At 34.7% G+C, this 23,910-nt stretch overlaps 1 protein-coding gene across 19 annotated transcripts in view; it reads right to left on the bottom strand.

The window, feature by feature from the left end:
- Window positions 1–171: 171 nt before the first annotated feature.
- The window catches only part of LOC125657095 (tubulin tyrosine ligase 3-like), a 28,807-nt gene continuing 5,068 nt past the window's right edge, over window positions 172–23,910 (bottom strand). For 2 of the 19 annotated variants that reach the window (XM_048887729.2, XM_056143339.1), the window contains 18 exons: window positions 17,465–17,563; window positions 16,101–16,130; window positions 13,611–13,765; window positions 12,056–12,266; window positions 11,887–11,942; window positions 11,669–11,797; window positions 10,805–10,919; window positions 10,108–10,491; window positions 9,776–9,918; window positions 9,520–9,581; window positions 8,674–8,825; window positions 8,364–8,459; window positions 7,961–8,219; window positions 7,553–7,658; window positions 6,804–6,818; window positions 6,044–6,191; window positions 5,013–5,795; window positions 172–1,841 (listed from right to left, as the gene is read on the bottom strand). In XM_048887729.2, the coding sequence (XP_048743686.2) occupies window positions 1,318–1,841; window positions 5,013–5,795; window positions 6,044–6,191; window positions 6,804–6,818; window positions 7,553–7,658; window positions 7,961–8,219; window positions 8,364–8,459; window positions 8,674–8,825; window positions 9,520–9,581; window positions 9,776–9,918; window positions 10,108–10,491; window positions 10,805–10,919; window positions 11,669–11,797; window positions 11,887–11,942; window positions 12,056–12,266; window positions 13,611–13,765; window positions 16,101–16,130; window positions 17,465–17,563 (3,467 nt within the window). In that variant the 3' untranslated portion in view covers window positions 172–1,317. Of the gene's footprint in view, window positions 5,796–6,043; window positions 6,192–6,803; window positions 6,819–7,552; window positions 7,659–7,960; window positions 8,220–8,363; window positions 8,460–8,673; window positions 8,826–9,519; window positions 9,582–9,775; window positions 9,919–10,107; window positions 10,492–10,804; window positions 10,920–11,668; window positions 11,798–11,886; window positions 11,943–12,055; window positions 12,267–13,610; window positions 13,766–14,965; window positions 15,035–16,100; window positions 16,131–17,464; window positions 17,564–18,183; window positions 18,764–23,910 lie in introns of those variants that run through there. The other 17 variants (XM_048887727.2, XM_048887731.2, XM_056143345.1 and 14 more) reach the window with 14 other exon arrangements.

Below are 23,910 nucleotides of genomic sequence, written 5' to 3'. Positions count from 1 at the left end.
AGAGCACAGGTGAACGTTCTTGCACGCTAAGGCGTGCCATCAGTTCAAAAACTTTATATATATCTGTAATATACGCGGCCGCATACTGCTATCCAAAACATGAACAATAAGTACAACGGAATTTCGATAGCTCCTACAGCTCTAGAAAATATATTTAGAAGTGAAACATAAAAGATTTACCAGCATTTTATTGAATTTCTCAAAAAATAGTGGACTGAAAAAAGATATAAATGTCACTAAAATACTGTATCCGATGCATGAATTTCACGTTATCACAGTACAGCATGAGCAAAACTTCAACATTCTCTTTTACAAAATATTTCATATTAGTTTTTGCCCTTTATAAACTATGAACATGATATGGTATTCAAGCTGTTCGAGGACTGCATTACATGCAAACAAAAGCTGAATATTATACTGTCCGAATTACATCCTTTCACACATGTATACCAGAGTTCAAAACCTCTCAACACTCTTAAACAACCAGCTGTGCAGTTCTAGGAGCTAAATGCATATTTCTGTGTATACAACAACGACTACATTAAAAACAAGCAATTAAATAAGATCATAACAAATAAAATTTATAACAAGCAACAATCATATATAGATACATATTATTCTAAAATTCTTCAATAGAAAAATAATACAAAAATGCATTACAAAATCACTTGAAAATATATGGCTTGATGACAATGTCCTATTCATATCACAGAAATTTAACAACAAACACATTATAAAGTTGGTCACATCTTCAAAATCAAGCGAAAGCGTGGTGTATATATGATTTTGTTATGGATATGAATATCCAGCAACACTCAAAAACATTCTTCATTCAATTTCAAATGCAAAAGGGGTCTTTATAAAGAGAAAGCTCTGCTTTTCCCCCGTTATCATCCTGAAAACTACACCAGACTTAACAAAATCATTGTTTAAATTTTCTAATTTTGGCACTCGAAATTATAGTATCCAGGGCTAGCTGCTTTTAAAGGGCGATCAAGAAAGGTTTCTATGACAACAGCAAACGCCAATTCCTATCTTGTCTTCTCCTGATATGTTAGTAACAAAGAAAGTGCTTTGTTATTGTAAATAATCATGTTAGGTTAATTAATGCAGTGTAACTAACATTACAATAACATTGAATATTAATCAGATCACAAGAGTATAAAAGTGATCAAACAAAATACACGTGCAAGGAGTCGTACCAGCGATTATATTTCATCTTCAAGCAAGAAAATGCTTCAATTCAAATATTTTTAAAAACAAATCTTTCTTACAACATTTTTGGTATTTCAAATTAATTGATAGCGAGTCCTGTCTTCATCTGTTAGGGAATCCGTGTGGCGTGATAGACAGTGGGTTATTAAGTTGTGACGTGTCAATAAACACAGCAGACGACGCATTCACAAGCGGCAGCTCGTGGCATTGAATGGAGCGCCGCCCTATGTACCGCCGCACAAGCCGGGGCAGCGCATTAGAAGCAGGATAATTCACTGGCGTCACAGGCCGCTTAATCCCCCCATCAGTGTAGCGGAGAAGCTTCTTATCAGCTCTCAGCCTGCTCGGCATGACGCCGAAACTGGTGGTAGTCGAACTGAAACTTCCAGTGGAGTTTAACGAGCAGGCAGAAGCACTCGGAGGGCGAGGCGAGTAACTACTTTTGGGTCTGCTGGGGAATCCCCGCGCCGCGCGGTATGATTCGCTACTGGAGTATCCTGGAGGAACACAAAGGCTATCTTGTTTACATATGCATTGAGGATTGCTGTTATCAAGGTGTAAATTCATTCCATTGCCACACTCGGCACAGGTACGCCCCCAAGCACCATCGATTAGCGGACTCAAACCTGTTAAAACATTATAACACGCCAGATTCAAAAAGGGTTAGTTGTAGCAAAATTAGACAGATGTGCTCATGTTTTCATACGCATCCCAAACTTCAACACACTGTATCAAACTTCCAATAGTTTTATAGAATATCAAAACTGTAGCGTGATTAATATCGGCAAAGTTTCATTGAATTTCTGTTAAAGTCAAAGTTATTGCATTTTTTTTAGATCACATAAGCAGCGTCTGTCACATTATATTAAAACATCAGTTTTCATTAGTTTTGTGAGTGTTTCAGAACTTCAATGAATTATCATCAAATCAAATTGTTATATCGTAAATTAGCTAAACTGTCTTTACTTCAGCGTAATACTGGTTGTATTAACAAAAACCAAACGAGAATCGTAGGAGACTGAAGAAACACAGCTTTCACTAGTGAAAATATTAGGCAACCATGTATAATCATATTTACCACAAAATAAGTTAAATGTATTTTGAAGAAAAATACGATATTTGATAAAATTGCAACATCTAAAGATCAAAAGAATATAATTACACAATATTTAGTAGAAAATAAGCTATTTAACACAGCATTGCAGCTAGTCTGGCAGGCTAAAGTTTATACAGTTGAGGATAGGCACCAGAATTTTAACACATGCAATTGTAAATTTAATCCCGATTATAAGAGATATATAACGAGGGAAGAGTAAGAAATGCATGCATGCACAGTAAAGGGTATTTTCAACAAGCAGTGAGCAAGAAAGAGCACTCCGGGAAAAAGGTGTGTTACTAAACTTGTTGAAATTATTGCCCTTCCTTTAGATATCAAATTAGGAAGTGATACACCATTTTCTACAGTATTACAGAGTAATTATGCAGAAATTAAAGGGAAAAAAAACAGCAGGATATATAATCTGAAAATATTTTAACAATTAACAAATCTGAAGCTGAAATAAAAGTAAAATTGTCTTTGAAGAATATTTTTGTGAAGTGATGACGTTATACACACACCGGTGAAAGGCGACAAATGAAGATGCAGGAAAACAACAAACATATTGATCTGAAAGCCAAAATAGCTACCATATATGGTCGAAATAGATAACAATTTTTTATATTTCCATGAAAATATTCTTGATAAAGATGAAATTATTACTCCATATTACAAAATTCGGAATAATTTAAACGGCTATAAATACAAAGTAAAGATAAATTTAAAAATCCTCTTAATTTGGAGCAATGAAAGCCAAACATTGACAGTGAAATCTCTACAAGATCCAATTTATTAAACACCTGATAGTAAACGATTAAAACATCAGGGCTGTGATTGAATTCCTCAGAAATCAGAGGAAAACTGGTCAAAAAGGGAGGAAAACACCCCACCCTACCTGGGAAATATTAATTTCACTTTAGATCAAGCCTAGAGTGTTTCATTATTTTATTTTTATTTTTTCGAAAATTGAGCCAATCAGAAGATTTCCTCTGAAAAGAGGAAAAATCACACCCCTGAAACGTAGACGTCAATGGTCTAAAAGACGGTATCATAAAAGCTGTGAATTCAAAATAAAATATGATAAAACACAGAGAAAAAGACGCCGCCACCCAGGTGAGACTTAAGCCAATGCAGTAACATACTGTGACCGGGTAATGGAGTTAAAGCCCTAGTCTAAACCCTGAATTTGGTTTATGACGTTAACCTTGATGACGGGAAGCTTTTGAACCATAACATATGGTGATGCTTTAGTCATATTCAGTTTGACCGGGCTCCTAGCGTACTGTGGAAGAGAGAAAAGTCTTCTGGACGTGATGGATTGATGTGGAGGACTCCCCAAACCATTCACAGTTTTTCTACGTCGTCGTTTTCCTTCAAAAAGATTCATTCTTTAAATCAAAATGTACCTAACTGTTACATTTAGCTCTGCAAAATATATGTACACGTGTTTTAAAAATATTGAATATTGTTTTAAAGTTTCACAAAACGATACTGAGATATTTGTATATTTCATCAAGTAATATAACTTCCATGTATTGTTATGCAACGCGTATAGTCACAAATGTTGGGGGCCAGGTTTGGGAAGTGTATTAGTTCTTTCAATTTCACAGATGAGTGGGGGTGACCCATGTTGTACACTTCTCCGATTAGTAATGACACGAGATATTGAAAATTAGCGCATCTCAATACCAGTATTCCCTTGCCATCATCTCTTCTTCTTTTTTTCAGAACGAAAGGTCATCAATGACCGAAACTAAATTCCTAATATCATGAAATCACCTCGTGTCATATCGATAAATTACATAAAATAAATATGTTAATAAACAAAAGTGATTTATTTGATCATTGCTGTTAGTACGAGAGTGTTAATGTGGTGTTAAATCTATGAATGTTACCATATTAATGCTTAAGGATGTTTCTTTTAAAAATCGGCGTGTACAACATGGGATATCATGACGCCATGCATGTTAATGACAAAGTGAAGCTTATACGTTTGTATATATATATATGATTGACATTCTAGCAAACTGTAACAACACATTTCCAACGTGAATTTTCCTGTTGACCAATTCCATTTTTCGTGTGTAGGGTGGAGTAAACACTCAAGAGACTAATGAAGTACAAACAGTCAGTGCATGCATGCAAAACTTTTCTCCCTTAGTCAAGGTTATATCAAAATGAAGTAGAGTAAAAAGTTAACAAGACTTAAAATGTTAACACTAGAAAACAAAGTAATATCAAATTCATTTCACTTTGTCATCGTTAAGTTTTAAAATCTGCTTCGTAAATGGGTTATTTTTTTTTTTCATTTCCTTTACAGTTTTTGTCTAGCATAATCCTAGCCTATCTTGATTTTTCAGAGCATGCAGACAAACATGCATTGTTAAAGTGTTACCATCAATATCTTAGTTATATAATACTGGCGTCAGAGCAGGACGGAAGCTTTCTTCATTTTCTCTATTAATACTGAAATACTTTAGTTTGGGTGCCTGGTCCTGCAGTCCCTTAAAGCTCACGTTTATGCTAGCGTAGGGAACGCGAGGGAACTTTATCATAACTTCAGGTCGTTTACTATAATCCTTTTGCTTTCGAATCTGATGCCCCAATGGCCTATGGACATGGGTTCGCTTTTTTGAAGTGCGGGGAGGCTTTGTAACAGGAAGGGCTGTCAGGTTGTAAAGGCTCTGCACATCCCCATTACCTTTAGTGATAGCACCGGCCAACGACATTGGAGGTGGTGCTGTATTCACTGGTTTAATGGTCTGGAGGTCCGTCGACTCCACGTTATTCACAGCCAAGGTGGGTCGGTCGAATTTGTCCAAGTTGGGAATCGTATAGTTGCTGGACACAGATGTAGTGGAGACCATTTTCTTACCAGTCCAAGCACTGCAGCTAGAGATGGGCAGATAACCTGATTTTTCTGCCTTTGGGAAAGTCTGTGGCTGAGACAAGGAGACCTGACTGCAGTTATCTCTATCTTTGTTGTCTTTGTTAGTTTCCCTCATGCCCTTAATGGTCCTGTCACTGCTTTCTGAGTTACAACTAGAGTGACTAGTAGACGGTGTTACTTGGTTTTGATCATTTTGTGATTTGTGACTAGTCCGTTTTTGTGTGTTATTTTTGTGCTGATGATCCTGACTTTCGCCGGGCGCGGACTTACCCTTCGCAGGAGCGCTATTGGATGCGTTCGTGTTCTTGTGACCTGCATCACAACTTTCGCTTTGAGGTCGCTTTGCTGTGGGGGGTGTTGGCTTGATGCTAATTTCTTTGCTTTCTGTGGCGAACGCCGGGGGTTTGCGTGGAGTAAAATATGCATCGTTATCCATGCTCTTTCGTAAATTGAATCCGTTGGGTCTCCTGACTGTCTGTCCCTCTACACAGAGGTTGATGCCTATGTAGGGGGGCACTGTTACTAACGGTTGTTTGTACGCCAGTTCAAACCTCCCAATGTCACAATTTCTGTCGTATTTCCTGTCCACCACCACTGAAAAAAAAGGTATATACACATTAACAACAAGATGGAATAAATTTTCGTTTTCTCCTAAATAGCAATCTCATACAACACAGAAGTTTTCTGCCATTCTAAAAATGTTTATTCCTTTTCAATTTTCAAAATTGTTTTCATTTTTCTAAAATCAGAAACAAGGAAACGAAAATAAATGACACTTTTTGTTCCGAATTCTTTTTAATGTCACTTAAGAAGTGATAGGATTGGCGTGTTTATTGAGCCACCTTTGATGGAGTCCTCCAACACGTTTGTACACATACGACGAGTTATTTCCGTGCTGCTCTCCATGCTCGGGCTAGAGTTGATTTCAATTAACCATGGACGATAGTCCTCAGTCAACATGAAATCCGCTCCATACAATTCAAATGATGACTGTCAAAGAAATACAACAATAAATTATCAATTCATCCTGAAATAGTATCAATGGACGAAAGTCTGAAATTGGAAACGTTAAAGCTGTAACACATGCTTCGTTACAAGTATGCGCGTGCTTATTTTCTTTGCTAATCATTTCCTTTCTAATGATTAGTTGACATGCAAATCCGCTTTAAAATAACTTTAAATGTTTTTTTTAAATCTATTCTATGGCATATGAGTGTTATTTCTAGAATAATCAAATATTTTAGTTTTAATTTTTACAACAATCTCACGTGCACAAACTCCAGTGAAATTGAAAGCATATTTTCTAAGTGCAATTTCAAAAGTGTGATTACATTTCTAACTATAATAGAAGGATGGGGTGTTCAAAAATAATAATCTAAAAAGGGGGGAATTCCAGCTGTTATATAGATTCATGAAATACGCTAAAATGAGGATGTACAGGCACCGAATACTTCAACAATTAAACTAGTGTACTGTAAATTATGAAACAATAAATCTTTTGATATTCGTATTCGATATCAGTTAACAAAATACTTGTCTAGTAGGTAAAGTATTCGAAAGCTAATCATGTTAAACGTCTCCTAAAAGTGCTTTACAACTCACCTTAAATGTAGACGGCTAAAACATAGAATGCGTGCTACATCAAATATGTCAATCCTTTGCTTATTTTGTACATTCAATGCATATTAACATGAAAATGATCATATCAGTTTGTCTGAAAAACTGACAGCGAGTACCGAATTGTCAGAACTGTAAAATGAATTTCACGCTCATAACTACAAAGCACAGGATTGACATTCATCAAAACAATTTCAATAATGAACAAGACGTGTTTGTGAATCACAGATGCCCCCGTACGGCAGCCAGGTAATTCTGGTACTCAATGAAGAGTATGATAAATTTATCATAACCTTTCAGAAGTTATTACCTAATTTTTTAAAAGTATGTCAATGCCATGTGGACATACATTTTGCTAGTATTGTCAAAAGGAATATACCTATGAAATATAAAAGCCCTATCGTCAATCATTTATAATTTAAGTTTTTCCAAAATAGGCCAAACTCCGAAATCAAGGTCAAAAGGTCAAAAGTTTTGCTAAAAAAGGTCCTGTAACAAGAAATACAAATGTAAAATTTTTATATGAAAGCCATCTATTCAAAAATTATCGCCAAGGTCAATTTTTTCCGGACAGACAGGCAGACAGATAGACCAAAAACTCCGATTAAGAGAAAACCTGACCGTCACAAAAAACAGTGCCTGGTATTAATTTAAACCCAAAATCACAGTTACAAGATTGGCTAAGGAAATGGCACCATCACCCCATGATACATTTGTAAGGAAAAGTGCCGTACCTTTCTGTATTCGATGACATCTTGTGTAGATAATAAGGCACAGATAATGGCCTTCTTCATGCCAGGATAAATTAATTCCTCCCACTGATTACCATGACCTTGACCCCTAAAAAGAAAGGACCACTGTTAGTTCAGGTACGTACATTCTCAAAGTTTCTAATATTTTTTTTTCATTCTCATCAGGAGAAATTATCTTTATTCCCACAGTAGTAATGAAACACGTTTCAAAGTTAAAACAGTAATATTTTAGCTTGATTGATCTCTGGCTTCTCTTATTCAAATGCAGACACGTGATATCCATTTCCTTTTTGACATGCATTTTCGACTTCAAATCGTTACTTGAACCTATCAAAACGTTTGCCTTTATCATTATAGACACTCTTCAATAGTAGCACTCAGATATCTTACTTGATGTAATCTTTGAACTCCTCGTGCGTCCACATATTCTGTGGCGGCAATAGTGGGTGCCTGGGGCCGTTCTTATAGTGTTTCTGGATTGCATTGTTAGACAAGTGTATGGACTCATCGAAGTCCTCCAACGTGTACTCCTGAGAACAGAATCTGAGGTAGCTGTCCTGGTAAAACCAGATAGTCAGAGGATTCCAATCAGTCACGAGGAACCATTGACGGATGTCAAACTTGCAGTTGTATATCAAAAATGGTCGTTCTGAAAACAAATCCAGGTCATTTGAAGGTTTTATTTACTGAACAATAGAATTTAATACATGCCATACAGACATCAGCATAATATTCATTCGTTAATATCTTTATAATTTACGTGTTTCATTTTTGATAAAGCAGAAATACTTACCCATATATTTTTGCACTACATATTTGTTGTCCTTGCGTACAACTTGACTACTAACTAATTTCAGCATGTCCTCCAGTTTATCGTAACACACAATTCCTAAAGTAAATTAAAGAATCAAGATTAAACAGGCGTGGGTAGTTAAAAGAGACTTAGCTATTTGTTTCTTTCATAATGTAATAAAAAATTCTTGAAATACCAAATACATTTTGGAAATTGGCAATTAAGCATATCTGATTTGAGACAATCTCATTTGACATCAATAATTTCTAATTTTTCTAATTGTTATACAGTGAAGGTCAAAGAATGGTACCTCTCCCTCTTGATTTGGCTCCAGGTTTGACAATCCAGATATTTTTATATCCATCCATCTCATACTGAGGCATGTGGAGTTTAAGGTTGTATAAAAGCCTATCTACTTCTGCTAACTGACTACCGGACACGTTGGTTATTTGGCCACCATCGCTGTTAATCAAAGTCAACATGCTTGTTTGTTTCATTTACTTTCTATCCCATCATAACAAATTTCATAATGTATTCTAGAAGTACCCTAATGCAATATCTAATCACCACTATCTGGTATTTGCCTAAAGATATTTTTTTCGCAATTTTGCTAACTTATTGGATACGCAAAAAAATCACCTATAAATGTTTTGCAATGAATATACTTATCACGTTGTTTAGTAAAATACCTCACTTGCAATATTTATGGAGTAAGTAAAATAAAAACAATAAACACAAATATTTTACAAATTTAGAATGTTTTTCAGCATTGTTATTCATACCAGTCACGAACTCTGTAAGCGGGAGGTGGTGGATTAAATATTTGTACCCGGCGAATCAACACGTTGGTGTAGGTTAAAACTGCTCTCAGCAGTTAACACTACAACGCTTGACAACTCGTATGTGGCTTTAAGAACTGAAGTTTCGTGTCATCAAAGCATAACGAACCTGTATAGCCTACTGCTCGAGTCGAGTACTTCACATGTCATAATGAAATGAAAGAACTATTTTCGCTAGCATGTAAAATCAGAGTCCATATACACAGTTATATGTATATAGTAGTGTACATCAAATGGAAATTGTGGTAAATTTCCAATATTAAAACAAATATTTTGTCAATTTTTGTAACCTTCATATAACATTCAAAAGAACTCACTTTACGAGCTGGTAGTACCACTTCAAAGTCTCATCCCATTGTTGCTGTGTTAATTCATGTGGCTGTAAACGGTAAAGGAAATAAATTCAACAATCGTTTAAAAACACATCAAGAGCAAACGCAATTCTCATTTCAAATACGCTCAAAGTAATAAAAGAAACCTCGAAAATAAGGCCGTCTTTTATATCCTATAGAAATTTACTTAAATCCCGTGGACAATGAAAGGGACATATCGTAAACATGTCAGGAAACTTACATCGTTTAGAACGTCTAGATCATCATGGCATCTCTCCTGTATGAACTTGTCACACTGCTCTATGGCTCTCTCCAGACACGTCATAGGTACCGTTACTTTCTTCTTCTTTTTGTTTCCTTTCTGTTTTAGAGATCGACTAGATGCTGGGAAAAAAATAATTCAATAACTTTACTGCACATAGAATTCTGTAAACAAGATTTGAACTCTTTAAAGTTAGATAAGTTTCCATGCCCTTATAAATTTGCCACAAACCACACCTTTTCCTGTTTAATTTTTCTTTCCCTAAAATATTTGTTATCAAAAATTCCAAATATGTAATATGGACTACATACATGGCGTTTTAGCACTTTCAATGGGTTTAACTATATCTGGAGTTTTTTCCTTTGGTTTATTTTCCTTATTTTCACTGTCCGTTTTTTCTTTTTCTAGCTTTTCTAAACGTTCCTTAGCATGAGCACAGATATTGCCAGAGGACACACCAGGCCTAGATCGAGTACACTCCGGGTTAGTGCAAACAAACACATCTTTTTTGTTAGAATCGGAGTCTTTTTTCTCACTATTTTCTTCATTCTTCTCACTTTCCGTTTTCTCTGATCCAAGATCCTTTTTTTCCTCTCCATTTTCTCTACTTTCCTCTTCTTCAGATATAGTTTCATTCTTGTACTGACTAGATACTATTTTCAGTATATTTGCACACATTGTCAACCTATAGTCATCTGTAATAAAACGGAAAAAATAAATGAATTGATTTCTTTGAATTTTCTGTAACAGCATTCACATTAATTCAAGATTTAATAAAATTTCATATCAACCTTAAAAAGGGGATGGATTTTTTTTTTTACATTCGTTTCATCGAATCATAATTACAGTCTTATCATTATCTTTTCAAATATTCATTAAAAGGTCCTTATTCTAAAACTGCTTTAAGCGTTCTCAACATTTCTAGTCAACATTTTAAATGATCGAGTTTTTTTGGTATTTGATATTTATTCCATGTAATGATGTATATTGCTAAGCCGCAGTTTATACCAATGAAAGAATTCTTCTCCTCCTCGTGACTCAGGCGGTAACATCGGGGATAAAAGGTATCCGGGTCTGAATTGTCGAACCAGGGGATATTCCTCATGTTTATACACAATCCAACCTACAAAACATTCATATACTCCTTATATATTATACCACCTAAAACAGCATTCATTCTAAATACAGAAACATTACTCATGTTTATACATAATCCCATCGACAAAACATTCATCATGTTTACACATAATTACATCTACAAAACATTCACCATGTTTATATATAATCCCATCTACAAAACATTCACCATGTTTACACATAATCCCATCTACAAAACATTCACCATGTTTATACATAATCCCATCTACAAAACATTCACCATGTTTATACATAATCCCACCCAAAATTCAGTACTCAAGTATACATGTATACATAATCCCACCAATATATTATCCCTCATATTTCTAAACAACCCCACTTACAATATAGTATTCTTTATCTATTCACAATCCCACATACAGAAACATTACATAATTCCACCGGCAAAACATTAATCATGTTTATACATAATCCCACTACAAAACCATCATTCATGTTTATGAATAAGTTTATACATAGCCCCACCTAAAACACTCCCTGAGTTTATATATAAGTGTATGTGTCGTCAACCCCACATGAGTCATTACCATTTTTAAAAGGTACGAACATATGTACATGTATACTGTAATTGATTGATTGATTGATTGCATATTGTTTAAGGTCCCTCTCGAGAATTTCCTTACTCAAATGGAGATATCTACTTCTACTGTATAGTTATTTTTAGGATGGTGGGTGTAAAATGGTATGCACTGTAGAAGACCTGGCTAATCCTACCTTAGTGGTGAAGGACCCTGCCTTTACGTAGTGGTTGACCATCTGGTCCCGTGTCAGAAATCTGTAGTCAACGATATCTCTTTTCAATACCCAGATAAAGGTAGGGTTTACGTTCCTCACGATGCGTGACTACAAATACACAAACGGGTGAGTCGTTATTTTATTTTCCTGCTGCAATTGTTTTAAGACAAAATGTTAGGAATTCATCAACTGCATACCATTATTCCGTAAATTCCATCGTCCTCTTCCCACGGCGGAGTTTTCGGCTGATCATCTGCAACAATGATATGAAAATGTGAAAATAAAACGATATGTAAAACACATGAATGCACATAATCCCTAGAAATGAATCAAACATTCATAGCAGAATGGATACGAGAAACTTACTATCACTATCGCCATCGTCATCATCATCGTCATAATCATCATCATCGTCGTCATCATCATCATCATCGCTGTCATCAACCGTTTTACGACGTTTTCTTGGTGTTTTCTTTGGAGGGGTGGCCATTTTGTAAAATTTTTCTACCCATCCCCTTTTCCGGAGGCTTTGTCTTACAGCGTTGTATCCGCCTTGTATCGTGAACACTTTCCGGTTCTATTAAATTTGATATGAAAGTACTTTATTCCGCTGGCATATATCATTCGTGAAAGCAAGTTATTACTAGTCTGAATTGCAAAAAATTTAAATATAGATACCCCGTGACTTTTTAACACAGTACACATCTATCTAAATGTCAAATTTACAGAGAAAGTGGAATAGGTTTTACAACTGTCAGTATGGCAATTGACCAAATGGAATAGGATTTACAACATAAGTCAATATGGCCTATATGTATATCATAAAAATAATGGTTACATTGTGCTGCGTTTACACCTCAAAGAAATAAGATACTAAATTGTTTGCACATGTACATGTGATGTACCAATACCTATTCAAATGATTCTGCATGCAAAAGATGATTTGTCAGTAAACATTTATCAAAACATGGTTGATGCATGCATGAGTTATACCAATACATTCCAAAGTAAAACCTCTAATTAAACTTATTACTAGTATTCAAACCTCTTAAATCATATGACATAAAATATGTATTCCTTGAATATTTTGTTTGTATTCCTTGTATGTTTTCTCTTCTATTGCATGTGTTTCCCTTCTTTTCTTTATTTTGAAATGTACCTTTCACTATCACTATCCATACTAGTATGCATACCGGCTGTATTATAACTTTGTAACTGTAAATGGTGGGGGCGTTTAAGAGCTTATACACTGTTGTAATTTTTTTTTTCTGTATCGATTAAAATATTTATCGAATTTGTTGTTTCTTTACATACTGTTTACGTCCAATTCGAAATGTTTTCATGCATGTCTAGACGTCACCAGCTACTGATGAAGTGCCACATATTTTGACCAATGCATGGCGATTATGGTCATGGCAGTGGTGGGTTTTTTTTTCATGCCAACGCCTACCGTGACACGAGACCTCCAATTCTAAGGTCATATAAAGAACCGTGACTCTTATTGTAACAACAGGTGCTCGGGGAAGAAACAGTCACTACCTATGATAAATATCTTAGGTCTGACACGTCGCTGGGATTGAGAATCGAACCCAGACCTCCCGTTTGCGAACGCCCTCAACACTTGATTACTGCAAATCAGTTGCAAATTATATATCGCAACTTCTGCACTGTTACTAACAATATAGGCTTATTTTTTCTGTCACCATCAATTTCTCCGACTGTTTTATTTTCCAAAGAAGAAGTTCCATCTTCTCTCTAAATTTAACCTTGGTATTTTCTCCGATCTTTAAGTCCATAATGCACTTTTACCCATTTCGTTGTCATTAAAAGGATAAATTCCCATAATTCAATTCTATCATTTTATTCTGTACTGTCTCTCAGCAATCTCCTTAGCTATTAAATACCCAAATCCCTTACTTACCTTGATGGCTTTCTCCGCCTGTTCTTTTGCTGCCTTCAGACGATCAGTGTTAAAGTTACAGTTTATGTTGGACAGTTTTCGAGAGATCTTAGGTCGCCCCAAGGACGGCATAGTTTTGCTTCTAGACAGGGACCCCGATACATCGCCCTCCGGATCTGCACACCCAAAAATACCTGATTAGTTCAATAAACACCTTAGTCTATCTAGCGTGAATATTGATTTCCGGTTGCTAATAAATTTCCTAATTTGAGGAATCCAATATTAATAAAAATCAAGCTATAAAAAAAATATTTACGGAAATGTTTTTAAATCATGATATCCAATAGTAAAGGAAATTAAATTTTGACTACAGTTCCATTCATCTTCAGTTAAGAATCACCTATATATGGGTGGATAATTGGTTACAGCATTTGTGAGATAAAATGCGAATTTACATGTATGCAGTTAGCATAATTTTAACTGGAAGTACATGCAAGTGTGAGACAGATGTTTTTTTTTAGATTGATTAATTCATATACCGAACAGAACATAATTAATATAATTAAATATTTGTGCTATTAAGTTGTATCTTCTTGCCTTCTTATGTGCGTGAACAAATGAAGCATGCGTTGTTCAACAGATATAAGATTCCTAAAAGCAGTGAAATTAAATTGACTGGTATTATTCATTTGCTTAAATCTACATCTGAAGCAATATTAAATGAGAAACAAATTGTGATTTTTATTATCTTTTCATAATTTACTTTTTAAGTGTTAAATGAGACGCAAAAATGTAGTTAACGATTTGTTAAAAACCACTTGTCGGTTAAATAATACACCATCCAGCACGTAGACAGGATTTACAAAGATTAATCTGAAGTCATGCATACTTGTCACAGATATAGAAAAATCGACAACATCAAATAAACGCAACACACTTTCAGAATTCAAGACTGTAAAAAGATACACTGCAAAACAATTGATGTCACGGATTTCAAGTGTTGTGGATTTAGTTTGCAAGTTCTAGAGAAAATGAAGTAATACCCTGTTGTTCAGAGGCATTCGGGCATTTATTTTTATTTATTTATTTTTGACAATGAAAAGAAAGTTCAAAGATTCTCCATTTTCAAAAATGAAGCATCTATTTCCTTGATCAACTCTTTTTTCTATCTTTAAAATTAACTTTGCTGAGTGAAGTTGCATGTTTTGTTTTCTTTCTTTTTTATACATGTGCAAGTTACTCGTCATAAATCTCGCTATGTCGAGCATCAATGAATTCGAAACAAACGACTACTTGAATCAAAAGAGATTACAATCATTCTGTGACAAATACGCCAGTGAATTGGGGGTTAGAGGTTAGGGTTGGCCAATCATTACCTCCGTTACTGTTGGACTGGGGCTCAGAATTATCGGGGTTTTCGCTATTGGTAACCCCTTCTTCTGGAACTGACATAAAACACAACAGATCACCTTACACATTGCACCTTGCATATTGCTACCATCACATTAGATAAGTATATATACATATATAAATACAAGAATACAAAAATAAGAATAGGGCAAACACGGACCACTGGACACACCAGAGGTGATATCAGGTGCCTCGTCGGAGTGAGCATCCCCTGTTGATCAGTCCCACCCGACGTTTAGCCCTCTATCTTGAACATATAACATCATATACTCGGTAACAGTTCTACTATTGATAAGGAATTTGCTACTGACTACCCTCCAAAATCTTACACTAAATCAAAATATGGTACAATACTCTGAACACTTTCTGGACGCAGAATGCACAGGTTATGAAATTATCTGAGGTTATTCAAATGTTGTAAGTATACAATAAAGGAGAGGATATTGTGAATCACTTTTTCGTGGTAGAGGTTACTCTGCAATCGATGAGTATCCTTAACTTCTTTTTATACATTGATATTTTCTTAAACTTCTTTAGTCACACACTGTCAAAACCAAATTTATCCCAAAGATCTAAATGCATCTTACTATGGTTATATCTGGATTTTGATTGATTGATTGATTGATTGATTTGCTTATTACGTCTCCCTCCAGACGTTTTCACTCATATGGAGATGTCACCAATGCCGGTCAAGGACTGCAAAATTTAGGCCTATACTCGGCGTTTATGGCCATTGAGCAGGGTGAAATCATTATTGTGTCACACCTGCTGCGATACGGGACCTATGTTTTTGCGGTTTCATCCAAAGGACTGCCCCAATTAGCTCTTACGACAAGCAGGTGGGTACTGAGAACCTATTTTAACCCGGATCCCCAGGGAAATCTAGAATACAAACAGTATTGTCAAAGTTCAATACTCTTATCAAACACACTTTACATGCAGTTAGTATATATACATTTACATGCATTTTGTGACAGTTAGACTAAAACAAAAACGTTTGTGATAATAATGGCAAATTTAAACTAGGTCATAAAGACAATGCCATGCACATAATATAAAGCTATATTCAACATATTAGCAGACAACACAATGTTTAAATACCCCTTCTTCTTGATTTAGCTTTGTTATTATCTGTAAAAATATATTGTTTGAACTTTCTGGCAAATAGATAAAAAAAAACCTAGAACGATAAAGTCAACACTTCTAGTTTGTAGATAAAACACATTAAATGCTTTTAATAATACGGGTTTATCTGAACACTGCATCATTGTTAAGAAATTCTTAGTGTTTTGTTCTCGCTGAAGGATATTATGTAATTCATTGTTGTTTTAAATCAAATAGCCCAGGGGGAAAATAATTTCTCCTGAAGTCCTTGACTGTATTTTTTAATTCATAGATTGTTGTATTGATCTTATATATGGATTACTTACGTTCCTTAACAGTTTTCAATACATGTATCTAAATTATGAATCGTATGCATTTATTTCTCAAACTGATTACGTGTTTTATCTATTTTAAATGAATACTGTTTGACTGGCCCATCATAATCTTGATATACAATCTTAAAACTATAGGAAACAAGGTTATTTCCGACGGCAATATTAGCTTAGTGTTAAAAATCAATCCACCCTCCCCTTGTTTTACTGCGGCTATCAGTTGGGAACTTGATAAGATATTGTTTTGGAACCATTAATAATCAGTGTTTATTTTGTACAGTGGGGCGGGTGACTTCTGTGGTCACAGTCATTTAGTCATGTCGCTGGTTCGATTACAGGGAGGGCATTCAGATGCATCGTGTTGTGGTCGAGTACAGGGCATTTCATTTCATATTGAGGCTCCAAACCCTCCCTCTTACTTAGATATAAGTTAGACCAAACAAACTGAGCAACTTTGTTTTATGTGTGTTTATGACCATCTTGACACACAATGATGCTGGATTAATAGACACTCTTATCGTCTCGTAATATTTACAACTCGTGCTTAGAAATGAAATCAATAAGATTTTTGCGAAATTGGTTTCTGTGATTAGTACCTACATGTATGTAGGTCAAAGATTAAATGGCCAGGCTTCAACAAAGGTAACAGATATTCCCGAATATATTTTGAAATAGGCATAATCCAAAATACACGTCTCCAATTTGCGTTTATCAACAAGGAATACTTTAGGCAAGGTTTTTAAATTTTCAACCTGTCCTAATTTAATTCAATAAGTAACGCTATGTTTTATATCTAAAGCATTATTAATTGCTAATGGTACATTAACTACCTTCAGTCGAGTTCTGAAATTATACTAGAATCAACATTACCCATACACAACCTAGTACATGTACTTCATAAGAAATGGATTTTCAAACGATTTCATTTTCAATTCAATTTTGAAGCAATCACAGAGGGCATTTCTATCACTAAACCATTTTCCTTGAATAGCAGTAGCTCTTCATGAAAAGCTGTAAAGAAACACCTACCATCCAGCTCCGAGATGACTTTCGCTTTGAGTTGTTGGTTGACCAGTCTGGTTTTATGGCGTTTCAGAACCATATCAGTGTTGCTCTGAGCATAAGGTCCTACCAATAAAATAAAAACATCCACATTATTGCAGGTACGCTGTCGCAGATTTGCAAAATTAACACTAACAAGTGAATAGAGAAGTCCCAGTATTGCGGTTAAACAATGCATAACTTGATGCACATTCATTTTCATTTCTTTTTTTCTTTACATTTTTGACTCTGTTTTATTGCTTCTGACCAAGACGACACTGATATTCACAAATCAAAATCGATATGACTAAAACCAAATGCAGTTTTCTTCACAGAACGAATTCACATACATGACATCAATTTTTTATGGAAGCGGTGTAAGCACTATAGTTTCCTTCGTATAAACATAAATACACTGCATTTATTCAGAAGACTTTAAATCTGGTACAACAACATTGATGGCTTAAATATCCCATTAGCAGTAGGGTCCGTTTCACTAAACCAAAATAAAAATCTCTTTGTCAATCCCGAGTAATTGATTATTCATTCCAATTCAAAATATGTAAAGCCCATGGAACTGTATAGGAGCAATATTACAGTTGCAAATTTCACTATGAAACAAATATCCAGACAGGTGGCATGAAATTGTTTCCTATTTGATGACCAGCATTTGATAAGGTGTATGGGTTAAACCTTAATAACTTTACCTGATGACTTGTTTTTCAGGCGTCTCGTCAAGACCATATAAACATCGCTGGTAGGCATGGGTCGATACGGAACCGTAAACATTTTCTTAAATTATTCTCTCAAATCAATAATAAACTTTAGGAGATTTAAATGCCACTTTCGGGATCCATTGCGAGGTGGATTTTTTTTTCTTTTTGCCGATTATAATGAAGAGGCAATGTACAACATTGCATGCGTACTTGCATAAAGTAATACAATCACCAACTTCACACCAGTTAGCTAAGCCTTATGATTGAAGAAGTTCATAATAAATTGTGCTCCAGTAGAACATCGATCCATCATAATGTAAAGGATATTCCTATATCTGAAGCAATAAAGCTTACATCCTTGCGAACCTTAGGAACGTCAAGAAAATTCAAACAAAGTAACCATTAATCAATTTCCCAAAACGCTGTAATGGTTTCCATGGGAACTATAAACAAATAGCATCCAATTACATAGATAATGTCTCCTGCTCAATTTCATACAAATTCATTTATCCATTTGCAGCTCATGTGCATTTCAGATAGCAAAGAGTGCATACTGCAACAGTTTCAGAACAAGAAATGAAATAATTTTCCCGGAACAAGGCGACTGGATGAAAAGATAGCATTAATAATGAATCAATAGCTGTAGCAGATCACGTGTCGCCGCTATCTTGGATGTAGAGGAAAGCATGCAGAAGATCTTAATTACAGGTCCACTTTTAGAAGACCTTTGGGAAATCAGACCAAGTTTTTGTCGATAATAGAGGGTTACCTCAGTCCAATGTAACAAAGAAGACCATAAACCGTAATAACGAATGAACCTGGATACCCGCAATACCTATTGGTACTATTTTAAGGGGTAGCGGATTGTTCATATGAAAAAGCGGTCACAACAGAGAGGGTCATTAGTGAAATAACCCTACAATTGTTTTAGGACCTTAATGAAATACATAGGTATAACCCACAAAAGACATTCTGGATTGTTGATTTACATAGTAAATGTACCTGTGTGCGGAGATCGTTTTTGGTCTCCATACCTATACATCCCTGAAGAGTAGTATATAAGCATGGTTTACAGTTAGCTTTCTGTATGTATGTAGTCTTTATGTTGATGTGATGAGTACTTTATCATACATACTGTACATATTCATTATGTGTATTGATGAGTACTTTATCATACATACTGTACACATTCATTATGTGTATTTATGAGTACTTTATCATATATACTGTACACATTCATTATGTGTATTGATGAGTATACTTTATCATATATACTGTACACATTCATTATATTTATTGATTGTACTTTATCATACGTGAAAGGTGAAGATAACGAACAGTGATCAATCTCGTAACTCCTATAAACAACAAAATAGATACATGTAGTTGGGCAAACACGGACCCCTGGACACACCAGAGGTGGGACCATGTGCCAAGGAAGAGAAAGCATCCCCTGTCGACCGGTCACACCCGCCGTGAGCCCTATATCCTGATCAGGTAAACGGAGTTATCCGTAGTCAAAATCAGTGTGCTAACTACATACATACTGTAAATATTCATTGTTTATTGATGATTACTTTATATACGGTACCAATTTTGATGACCAAATGTGTTTATTGCTTTAAGTCTCATTTCACTCATGCATAGCTGCTATCAGCTGTAGGTGCAGTGTCACGAATTTTCTAGTGGTTTTTTTTTTTATCATATTTATTCATTTACTTATTTGATTTGACCAAACATGTTGGTATACAATCACATAAAACACAATATTACAAAACAGAAATACATAAGTTTTTCACAAGATTAAGAATTGCAAAAGTTATGTCAATCCCTATTGTTTTAAAGGACCTTGTTTTTAACGTCTCATCTGAAAGATCCTAAATTTGGTAAAGGAACAGTCACTCTCTATTTCAGGTTTTTTAGGTTTGCTGCGGTTAGTCCTTGGATCGAACCTAGAATTTTCTGATCAGCACCCTAAACACTAGGCTATCACGAACGTTATGCACATGTAATGGTATAGCTTAGTGAATATTCATTAATTATAAATTAGATCATTCTGTATAATTACATATGTTTAAGGAGGTATTAATTATATTGACAGAAACACAACTAAACTCTGTTACAATGTATATTTACAAAATCACATAGAAATCTAGGGTCAATTTGGCTTGGCAGTGAGTCAGACCGTTTAAATTAATTCGTTTAGTTTAATGGTTTTTGCACTTGGGGGTGTAGCTTTTTCAATTTTTTTATGGCATTAAACATCATGACGACAACAGAATTATAATTTTCCCAGGTTTAAAAGCTGAATAACCATTATCATAAATATGTGATAATCTAATCTTTAAATTTTGCCTTTCAAATTTCATGAAATATACACTATGTGAATTTTGGTTTTGTTTTTAAATAATCGATTAAAATGCAACTCCTTTGATTTTATACTCGAATTTGTGTAATTGACATCGTATTCACGTAAACCTGCATGTGCTCCATATCCATTGTTCACGAGCGTATTCACTGCCATGTGGAAAATAAAACGGACTTCAATTAATTCAAGTTCAAAATTCTATCCAACAAGACATCGAAATTTTGGAACCATAATAAATGGGTTTGTGGGATGTATTATGACATCCCAAAAACTGTAATGGAATTTGACTGTCGAGAAAGCAAAACTCAATGTGACCAGAAGCATTGGGTCTTGGTAATGGGACTTAACATGTACGACAATGTTTTCCCAAATCTAAAAGGGCAGGTTTACAACCATCACTCGATGACTCCTCAAAAATACTTCAGGTGGCATCTGATAGTCTATTTCGTTTTACTCATTTCCACTTCCTGTACAAAATTACTTGTGCAGAAAAAATATTACATTCAATATCCATAGTAACTTTCGTATAGGTGTGGGAGACAATTCCAGTATGATTTTAAGAAAACTGGTCTGATATACTATGGTATGCAAGTTCATTAATTTTATCATTTGAATTTTATTCCACTGTTAGATGTAAGTGAACTAAGACAAATAGTGCCTTGAAGCCTATCATCTTGGCAATCATAACTACTTATTTCTGAAACCACAAATAATCAGATAGTCATCTTGGTGAGGTTTTCTTTTCTCTCTTTCTTATTAAAACAAATCGTTGGTTTAGCAAAATTACCCAAAATGTTTTCTTCTTTTCCTCTCTTTCTCCAAATTCTTAGTCCTTCGTCTATATAACATACTAAATCTTCCAATGAATGAACAGATAAAAGTCCATCATAGATCCAAATGTGAGGACTATTCTATTTCTCTATTCCTCTTCAGATCCCCAAACTGAACCCTTATTCAAAACACAACTTACTAGTACTGTTCATTTCTTTAAAAAAGCTTTTACAGAAGTGAAATTTAGTTAGTTTTAAATCCCAAGTGTATTGTGTAAAAAAGTCTTTAAAACTGGCTCAAATTGTACCAAGTATTGGATCAAGCAAGGTCATGTTCCCTCGCTAACAATGTTAAACTTTGAATCACTCTGTAATCCGGCTTTCATTAACACCAGGGAAGGGCGGGAATCAAGCATGGCATGGACTGCTGGACACAACCAACAGAGAACATTAATCTCAATCTGTGAAAAATTAACAACTTGGAGAATACAAAATGCAATGTTGACCTTTTAGATTATCTCTATATATTCAAATTAATGAAAGCTGTGAAATCCTGATTTGCATTTGGTTGCAACGATATAAATCACTGATCATACAATTTGTCTACAGTCCATCTGGGATTCTGTCGGTCATGGTGGTGGGTTTTTTTTTTTGTATAAGTCTTAAAGATATTAGAAGATCCCAGGTTTATTGGACAACTGTACACATTCAGAAAATGTTCATATTTCAATTTTTCATATATATATGTCAAAGACATCTTCTACATTATAAGGTATGGACACAATTGTATTTACAAATGTAGATACATTTAGTATAGCTACATGTACAATCAGTGACCATTACTTTACCATTCCAAATTAATTAAGGTAGTTCCACCCTATGTGACTTACTAATATTAATGGTTGAAAGTGGAAAAACTGCATTAATTTCCACTCAATAAAGCTTAATTTAATTGATAACCAACGAAATGTATACATGTATGTATGTTGCCCCCTTTTTTTTTAAGATGTCGGACATACAAAAACAGAAGTATCGATCAAAATATAAAAAAAATGACACATTCTTGTAAAACTGAATACTAAAAATAGATAAAAACTTGTTTAAATGACAACATTTTAATGTCAACAGTTTAGAAAAACTGCTTAATTATAGATATGTATTAATTTATAGTGAATATTAGGGAAAACGTACAATAGACATACGGTAGAGAAAATACCAGCATAGGAGTTTTTGCCCTGGACAATATATTTTTTGAATTATGAATAATCAATTATCTGTGGAAAACAACTTTTTCACTATCAATAGTTTACCAGATTTTTTATTTTATCCAGTGAATAAAATTCCTCTGAAAGATATATTTCTATCATGCACAAAGTTTAAAATAATAAAGATTTTTGCAAAAACCTATGACATCACATGAGGATTGATCTCCCTTAAGTGGACTTTAAATACCAATATTCACAATCCTTGCAAGAATTTGTATTTTTTGCAGAAGTTTATTTCAAATGAAAACATTGACATATGCTCATGCACAACTAATTACTTTTATTTACCCTTACTATATCCAGCAATGACACAATTTAAGCAACTCATTTGAACTGATTGCACGTATACATATATGTAAATTAGATTTGATTGAATTGAACTATAATAATGTATTCTTATGATGCCGAGCATTAAAAAATAAAGTGCACCGCCACGGCACATGATACGCCCGTCACATATTGTTAACAGTATAGATTGTACCCATTAAAACATTTTTTTTTTATCACCTTAATTAAATGTCACAGTGACCTTAAAGTAGGATGCGACACACCTTCTACCTAAGATGCATTAGTCGACCAATTTTGGTGATTCTAGGTCTAATAGTTTTCAAGTTATGAGCCGGACAAGTTTTTGCCATATATGGCCATATCTTCTTAATGAAAAGTCACCGTGACCTGGTTTTAATGTGCGACACACCTTCTACCCAAGATGTATCTACAGACAAAGTTTGATGATTCTAGGCTTTGTAGTATTTAAGTTACGGGTCGGACACGAAAAAGCTAACAGACGGACGGACAGACGGATATCTTCTTAATGAAAAGTCACAGTGACCTGGTTTTAATGTGCGACACACCTTCTACCCAAGATGTATCTACAGACAAAGTTTGATGATTCTAGGCCTTGTAGTATTTAAGTTATGGGTCGGACACGAAAAAGCTAACAGACGGACAGACAGACGGATATCTTCTTAATGAAAAGTCACAGTGACCTGGTTTTAATGTGCGACACACCTTCTACCCAAGATGTATCTACAGACAAAGTTTGATGATTCTAGGCCTTGTAGTATTTAAGTTACGGGTCGGACATGAAAAAGCTAACAGACGGACGGACAGACGGACGGACATGAACGCCATACCATAATATGTCCCGTCTTAAGACGGGCGTATAAAAACAGTATATCTTTAAAACATTAAATTGAATGTTTTCGATGTCAAAAACTTCATCTATAGCAATTCCCCCTCCCTGTATTCTTTTTACAATCAAATTAAGTATTTAAGTAATGAGAATGTGAGTTACAAAAATTAATCTTAATAT

The sequence above is a fragment of the Ostrea edulis genome, chromosome 7 (assembly GCF_947568905.1).
Source record: "Ostrea edulis chromosome 7, xbOstEdul1.1, whole genome shotgun sequence".
Classification (NCBI taxonomy): domain Eukaryota; kingdom Metazoa; phylum Mollusca; class Bivalvia; order Ostreida; family Ostreidae; genus Ostrea; species Ostrea edulis.
Note: the sequence above shows the minus strand (reverse complement) of the source record. Positions and strands in the feature narration are given on the sequence as shown.